Source organism: Fulmarus glacialis, unplaced genomic scaffold (genome assembly GCF_000690835.1).
Source record: "Fulmarus glacialis isolate BGI_N327 unplaced genomic scaffold, ASM69083v1 scaffold25326, whole genome shotgun sequence".
NCBI classification, from domain to species: Eukaryota; Metazoa; Chordata; class Aves; order Procellariiformes; family Procellariidae; genus Fulmarus; species Fulmarus glacialis.
This window is the reverse complement of record NW_009217834.1, coordinates 1-8315: the sequence shown is the minus strand read 5'-3', so window position 1 is coordinate 8315 and position 8315 is coordinate 1. Positions and strand designations below refer to the sequence as shown.

At 35.9% G+C, this 8315-nt stretch overlaps 1 protein-coding gene across 1 annotated transcript; it reads right to left on the bottom strand.

Annotated features, from left to right (window-relative positions):
* Positions 1–1273: 1273 nt before the first annotated feature.
* Positions 1274–6964, bottom strand: PSMG2 (proteasome (prosome, macropain) assembly chaperone 2; the record flags this gene model as incomplete). Its single annotated transcript, XM_009579838.1, has 6 exons — positions 1274–1627; positions 2056–2176; positions 3397–3570; positions 4865–4983; positions 5934–5992; positions 6787–6964. Coding segments are annotated over 6 exons (744 nt in total), but the record flags the coding sequence as incomplete, so codon positions are not given.
* Positions 6965–8315: the final 1351 nt, after the last annotated feature.

The window sequence follows — 8315 nt, the reverse complement described above, 5'->3', positions numbered from 1 at the left end:
AAGTAATCATGAAGCCTTTCCAGTTCTCCTAATGCCAGCAGCAGTTAGTTCATGCTCACATTGTTCTACACATATCTAGGTTTGTGATTGACTCAAATACAATATTTAACTTGAGACTGCCTACATTTTAAGAAATTATTTAAAGGTATTTGGACATACAATTATGCAAAGCATTTGCTTCACATACCAATTTTCCAAGGTTCAGTTTGGCCCTGCATTATCTGCTTCTGCAAAGCAGACTTAGGACTGGGAAACACTTAAGTTTCTTATTGTTCTGTGGAAAAAGAACAGTAACTGAACATTCATTCAAATATTAGCACTCTGTGACAGGTATTCACTATGATTCTCAACCCCCCAAAATTTCAAAAACCCCAAAATATGAACAATATCGCATCCTTTGGGTGATCAGTCACACTCACTGAGTAGTTAGACTGAACTGCTCTTCTTTACCAACAGGGACAAGTTTTCAAGCAAAGCTGACTACTGAATCTTACACCTACACCTTTAACAGATCTCTTCAGGACTGCTGCTGTTCCTTTCCTCACCATATGTACTACTGGTATGACAATACCAAAAAAAAATTAAATCTATTTAGCAGACTAAATATTTAAAAGTACAGCCTGTATATATGTCATGTTTATTAATTCATAAGCCATAACTTAGAAATTCTAGATTTAAAATTACTTCTAAATAAGCTGATGTGACCAGACACTTCCAGAAGATCAAAATTGAACAGGTAGCTTAATAACGCAACAAGTACCATTACAAAAATTAAACACATGAATTACTCATCACACAACTAATGTCTCAGCTTATAAAATACACAGATAGCAGACTGCCTGCTATCAGGGCAATGTTTTAATTCCTTTATATTTCAGAGTACTGTATTCATCTTCAAATCAGTCTATAAAGGCTCATCTACCTAGAAAGCTTTAGTTCTAGCATCTCTGCAGCCCTTGGAAGCAGAACAGGAATTATGCAATGGAAGTAGACCAGAAAAGACAGAACAGGCTGCTCTATTGCTTGCTGTCTCCCCAGCTGAAGCTACCACAACAGCACTGGGAAAAGAAGGCAGAACTGGTCGCTTCTGAGCTTTGCTTACATCACCAGGAAGGTTTGGGAAAAAAGCCAAGATCCACAGTTGACATGGAAAAGTAGGGTTTTATCTTCATAAGAAAATCTATGCCTGCACATCAATCTCAAGTTCTCAGCTACATTAAGAAGGTGCACCATAAGCTTTTCCATAGCAATAACACTTAACTAAAGAAAAAGGTTTTTTAAAAAATATTTTATTAGAAAAAAATTCAACCAAAGTTATTCAATAAACAACTGTACAAAACATATTTCTTCGGTCAATTTATGAAAGTCACCTTAATTTCTTTAGCTACCCACATATGTGAGAGGAATTTTTCTTAAATAAAGAATTTATGTACACAACAAATTAAGCTGCTGTTGCTTGGCAATTACTATGTAATCATCTTCTCAAGGGATGTTTGAGACTGTACACGTGACTTACAGGAGGATTCAAAATTGATCAGAAGAGTGCAGGTGGCAGACCGCTGCCAAAAAGTAAGCGCCAAGAACTTGGTATTTTCCATTGTGAAGAAGTATCTGTGGAATTGTTGCTCTGCAACAAAAACAGAATAATTCTTTAAGTTTTAAATAGTAATGATGTAATTCTATCTCTGGCACATATATTAAAATAATGGGCAGCATTTCAAGTGTCAATATCATCGTGGGTTGCTTTAGAGAAAAGTACTGAAAGATTGAACTTGATCAAACCTTTATGCAATATTCCCCCACACCTGTCAAACAAAGGGACTGGGGTTTAGGTTTGGTTTTTCAGGTGGGGAAATTCCCAGTGAGGTTTTAATCAAAATATATCTTTAATTTGGCATATCCTTGATGACCAAGGGCCAAAACGAACCCAACCCATACATTTTTAGCTTTTCTAAAATTCAGCTAAGTAACATTTTTAATGTTCCGGATTGAAGAAAAATGAAAATAATGGATATAAAATACAAAACCAAGAACTCTAGATCAAACAGCACTTACTTCGCTTTTAATTAGCTGGAGCCATTCATTAAGATAGTTAACAAGAGCAAACGCATCAGGGATGTTGTCCCCTTCTGAGCAGAATTTCAGAAGAACTGCCATTTGGATTCCTTTTGAACAGCTGCAACAAAAATGAGCAGGCATTTCTATTTCTTTTCTAAATCCAGAACAATTATATTTATGTATTAAGAGCAACAACAATCTGCATATGGCTTGTTAAAAAAAAACAAAACCAAACAAAAAATAAAAATGTATGCATATGTATAGAGATTTTTTTTTTTTTCCTCTCCAGACTTGCTTGGCTGCATTTTCACACTTCATGTTCTTTTTCTTAGTCTTAAATTTGTTTGTTGCTTTGTGAGGCAGGAATCCTAGGTCATGGAAGAGTTACTCAGAGCCTCTTTTACATACTTAGTTTGCATGTTGGTGCTGGTGGGGCATTTATACAGATCCTTTGATACAATCACTCCTTATCTTTCTGTGTATTTCAAATAGCAGTTTTGCAGGCTGCATATCACTACTTTACTCACAATATTGCCATTTTTTCATTTAGATATTAAGATGGTTATTATATTTTAAATTTTTTTTCTAAAGTGCTGGGAGGTCTTTTCTTTTGCATTTGTATATTGTTTCGATACTGAAGTCAATACAAAGGTGAGCATGATATTAGTAACTCTCCTGCTGTTGGATGCAACAGTTTGGATAGGTGTCAAAAACAATAGCTAAAAAAATAAAAGTGAATTTTCTACTTGACGCTTACAAAACAAACACCTTTTGCAGAGCTAACACAGTTTTACCATAATGAGCAAGTATTACTACCCAAAATTTGAAACTCAGACATGCTTTTGGCACAACTTCTGATGCACACACCTTTTAAAAAAAACCCCACACCTAATTGTTTGCTGGCCCCGAAATCTTAACTCATTCTTAGTGCTCAGATTTTTTTTTTCTTTTTTACAACTGTTGATGGAACTATTTGTCACGAGAGACAGTTTTAGTTAAAGTATCACAGGTACAGAAATTTTACTATGTACAAATTGTGGTTCACATAAAATCAGATACCAGATTAATCACGATCTTAACTGTACAGGCTTTATTATTTTCCTTTAGCCCATTCACCTACATTTTTATCATATTTTAACTTCATGATGCAGAATTCCCTATTTTTTTTCTTCTAAATTATGGACTTGATCTGTAAGAAGTCCTATTCCTATAAATCCCTTTTCTATGAAAAGAGGGACTTTTCTTTTCCTATAACATAGTGGTTTAAAAGATAATTTTACCCATGTACTAAAAACAAGACTGCTGATATTTTTCTGTGCTTATCTTTGCGCAACTCACCTCTCAGTAAACAACAGTTTTGTGATGCCACCTCCAGGAATATGTAGAACTTTTTCTGTATCATTTATTCCAGGGTAAGCAGCTACTTTTTCCATTTCTTTCCAGTTTAGCTCCTGCATAAGGCCTCCAACTGCTTTCTCAAGATCAGGTGTAAGTAGGTAGCGTAGTGGTGTCCTAGGAACAAATCAAGAATACGTTCAGTTTGACAACAGAAAACACTACCAATGTTATTACTTGTGACAGAAGGAAGCTGCAAGCATTGAGGATCTCACACCTGCAATGAGGAATTGCACTGACATTCCCTTCCTCCTCAAATCAAAGTTAAAAAGTAGTCTGTGGCTTCAAAACAGTACAAACTATTCAACTTTTTGCCACAAATAGAACTAAGGTACCCTCTTTTTAGAGGCTCAAATAACTGGCAAGTGCCAGATATATAAGCACATAAATAGGAGAACTGCTTATGGTTGTTAAAATGATTTACAACTAAAATGTGCTTTTTCTTCCTTCAGACAGGAGGTGATTAAATTTAAGTTAGTTAAGGTAAACTTGGACTTCACTGTGATACGGTATTTTTAATAAGCCCACACTAGAAATATCTGTAGACTTCAGTCAAGTCTAAGTATTTTCTGAATGCACTACCCTTCACTCTTTAGTGACTCTGCTATCAGACAGTTATTCTGTGGTGCATTATGACTCAGACCGCATCAAGTAATCATCAGGCCCTCTCATTTCATTCCATGTTAGCTGGCCATTCTGCAACTGCATGCAAGTATCACTGGTAACTATATCTGAGACGTGCATGGACCTAAACCTCCAATAAGGCCCTACACATTTATACAGCCTAAGGATAACAATTGGTCTTTTGCAAAAATACTGATTTTTGTTTGTTTGTTTTTGTTAAATCACCAATTATGATGTCCTCAATCAGCAAGTAATGCTTGTTTTTTAAAGGGGTAATATCTAATAAAAATACATAGAGTCTGAATGTTGCAGTTGCCTCCCAACAAGTAAGAATTGATAACTTTCTATAAAAAAAGAATGACAACTTACTATATTAAAGAAAACCATCAAAATGCAGAATAACAGAGAAGAGATAAGAAACTAGGCAATATTGTAACTAACTGTTAAAAATCTAATCTGTGACCTGTACGTTAGCAGCTGATCCCTGACTTTGCTTGCAGCCACAAGGAATTAAGAAGTTAAAACTGAGGCTGTTGCATGACAGTGCAGGCCAAGTGCAATTTACTTGCAGCTTATTATTTGCTCAGTACTTTCGACAGTAGTAACTAACAGCATTCAGAGACTAATCCCATATAACATAATACTTAATATACTATTAAAACATTTGATGACGCATGCACACAGCAAAGCAAAAGAACCCTACCAAAAGTACTCAGTAGAGGGAAATATGTCAGTTCATCAAAAAGAACAGAACCATTAATTAGGTCTTTTAATGACACAAACATACCCAAGAAGTTGCTCATCATCGCGCTGGTATGCATGGCTGCTAGACAGAAGAACGACTCTGGCACATTTGCTGCTTTTCACCCAAGAAAGCAGTGTTTGACAGAATGGCCTGTACTTGTTCTTTATGCAAAGACAGAGAAAAAAAAGTGAAAAATATATTGTGTCCTCAAAAAAAAGCCAAAAGCCAACAATACTGTGTGTTACATAGAATGTTTACCAGTGATGTACACTTTTCTTCATATCCGTTTAGTCTTCAGCTTCAGATATATTTTTAAAAAGCAGAGGACTGCGCTGGTTGTTTACTTAATCAAAACTACACGTATAATGATAAAAATTATCATTAAGACCATGTTAACAACAGCAGTGCCACCTGTTTTTTGTGCCATTAATACCAATGGAAAAAGCTTTAGAGTAAGATGGGACGGTAGGATCACACAGTATTTTTCCACACTTTGAACTGCTAAAAACTGCAGCACAAATTTTTTTCTGGTGTGGTATTCTGCTTACTTTAAATTACAGCCACTGTCCAGTTAATGAGTAATTCTACATTCTTCTTTTTTTTACATAATGAATGCAGTTTAAATGAATATAGAACACTATGAAATAATTAAATTGGAATGACATAAAAAATTAAGCTATTACAATAAAAGACAAACACACAAAGACAGTAAGTGTAAAGAAAAAAAAGAAATGGACAAAACCCAAAGCATTTTGCATTTTCAAGGCTGTTAATCACCAAGGACGTATTTACACTAAAATCTACCAACATAGGTGGGTTGTTCTGAGGCTTTGAAAAACAAAACCTCAATCCTCAATGAATGCAGAAGTCAGTTTTTGTTAGCTAAAATTGTATCAACAGCAGAATGTGTTATAGCACAAAGTAGAAAAATATTTTGCTCTTTTTCAGTCTCTTTTTTTTTTTTTTCTGAAACAAAATGTTTTACAGTGTGGCATAGTTCTTCTAGTTTTGCTTATTTAGTCTTAAAAGTTACCTAGGCCACTTAATCTATTTCCCAGCAGAACTATTCAAACTGAATAGTGAAGTAAGAACAATCAGTGAACATACATACCTTTATAAAAGGTGATCTGATCTGCAGAACTACAAGTTTCTTTGAAGGTAATGAATACACTACAAGAAGAAATAATTAAGTTTTGTTAGAAGAAAGCAAGAAAGAGATCTGTGTTTAGATGTATCAAGATTTATCCAATTTACAAACCTCAGGATAGTAAACCTTTCAGCTATCAAGTCATACAGGAAAGCCTGACAATATCCACAGTGTTAAAAATAAGTATTTTTGTGCACTGTCTTCATTGGACTTAATTTCACTTGTCATAAATTCAAAGGATCGAATGAAAAAAAAAAAAAAATGAAGATCTGCCTCCTGTAATGATTCAGATAATCTCTTTATGCAGCTTTGCAAAGATTAACAGATTATTCTGAGATTTCCATGAGTTAAGAGGGGAAAAAAAAGATGACATGCAATGATCAATATATGGAAAGAAACTAAGAATTTGAAGGGGGAAGAGGGAGAAACACCACATAAGGAAAAAGGCAAACAGAGGTGGGAAGGAAGAAGAGAGGATAAATATCAGCTTCCATTCCATTAGTTTACTGTAAGTACATGCACACTTCATGCTGCTTTGGATTAAAACGACAGAGAGTTTTGGCTGCACTGTCATATGGTTGAAATTCAACATTTCTTATTGGTTCCATATGTCAAACTGGTTATCCGAAATAATAACAGTAATAGTTTCCTCTGTGAAGTGTAAATACATTCTTATCTGTAAGTTACTGAAGTTGTTATTACTGACCTTAGTTTAAACATTGTTCACTTAAGCAAAATGTAAAAACCACAAAAAAAGTAAATGTAACATTCTTGCACCTTATGCAGCATGCAAGTATCTTCAGCATTCAATACCCACCTTCAGCATTTATACTCAGCTCCATTGAGTTTTCTTCTGCTGTTGCATATGGATTATTTCCAACCATTGGCACCAGGCAATCAGTGTAGAAGTAACCCACTTTAGTCATGTTGAACGTGGAAATCACTAGATCTGCTGCCAGTTGACCAACATTTCCCACTGACACTGCTGGCTGAAGTAACAGAAGTTACCGATTTACAGTGTGTTTTATGGACAATACAATACGCTCTTCAAATAGTGAAAGTTTAAATTACTTCAATTCTGGTCAAATATGATTTCTAAAAGTGACTGCTCATTCTCTGACAAAGGTGGCTATTTCTTAGCAGATTACTAATGCAAACTTTGGTCCCTGTCCCACAAAAACATCCTGGCCACTTCTGTGAATAATCCTGTCTCACTGTAAACTTAAACAAAGGCTTGGAAACTTGTCTCCTCTCTTTTTTGGATACAGAGTAGATAAAAGTCACTCAAACGACTAATGCCGAGATTGGCAGGCCTCAAGTGACACCTAATGGTAATGTTGATATTACATGTTAAACCTATAAATCTCAGCTTGACTCATATACAAGACTAATCTGTTTTTCATCGTTTAAGGATGAAAATGCTCAGGGTCATCTTGGATTCATTTCATAGGAATTGCCATGGGTTATCACCAATCGGGGCAGATACTGACCTAATCTGATGGAAGAGAAAGAGAAATTCAAGAGTTTGTCTTCCAGTATCAGTTTCAGTAGGACGCAACTGTAAAATTTTCGATTGCTTCCCTCTAATTTATAAGCAAGTCCGTGTCTACGAATTGCTGCTGCCACCAATTGTGGAAACACCGAATTTGATGCTGATAAGCCCACGGTGAAAGAGGACGTAACAGCACTTACAGAGTGTCGTTACAAAGGGGCTGGTATTCAATAGCCTGTTACTCCCAGACAAAGAAAACAGCAGTGATCTACTTCCTGTGGCTAGTCAGCTGATCCGCAATGACTTCCCGTGCAGGCTGCAGAGTCATCCCAGGCTGTGCAGCCCTCGATGAGAGGTGGTAAGGTTACCTTTAAGTAATACAGTAAAGGGACTCACTCATAGGAAAAATAATGGTTTGCTACTTCGCAGCCTGCACTGGAACTCTTACCGCACAATAACCAATGTAATCTCAGGCAGGTTATCTTACATTGATTTCATACCATGTATGAAGATGATTAAAACACTTCCTAAAACAACCTTAATCGGAGTTTAAATAGATCACAAATGAGGAATTTTTCATTAAAAACACGTATATATCGCAACTAAATGAAAAAAGCAACCTTTATTCCAGTGCCAACCCACAGATACTGCAAATTTTGTAACACGACATACCGCATTTTAATCTTGGAGAGAAAGCATATAGCTATAGCTCAGCACACAACGCTTAGCTTAACAAGAGCAGAAAACAGGGAGCTGAGCAGTGAGAAACTGACGGAAACGGAAGAGACCGCCTTAAGCTCTGCTGGAAACTGGGAAGGACCCCCGCAAATCCCCGTTTTACTCGGCAAAACACC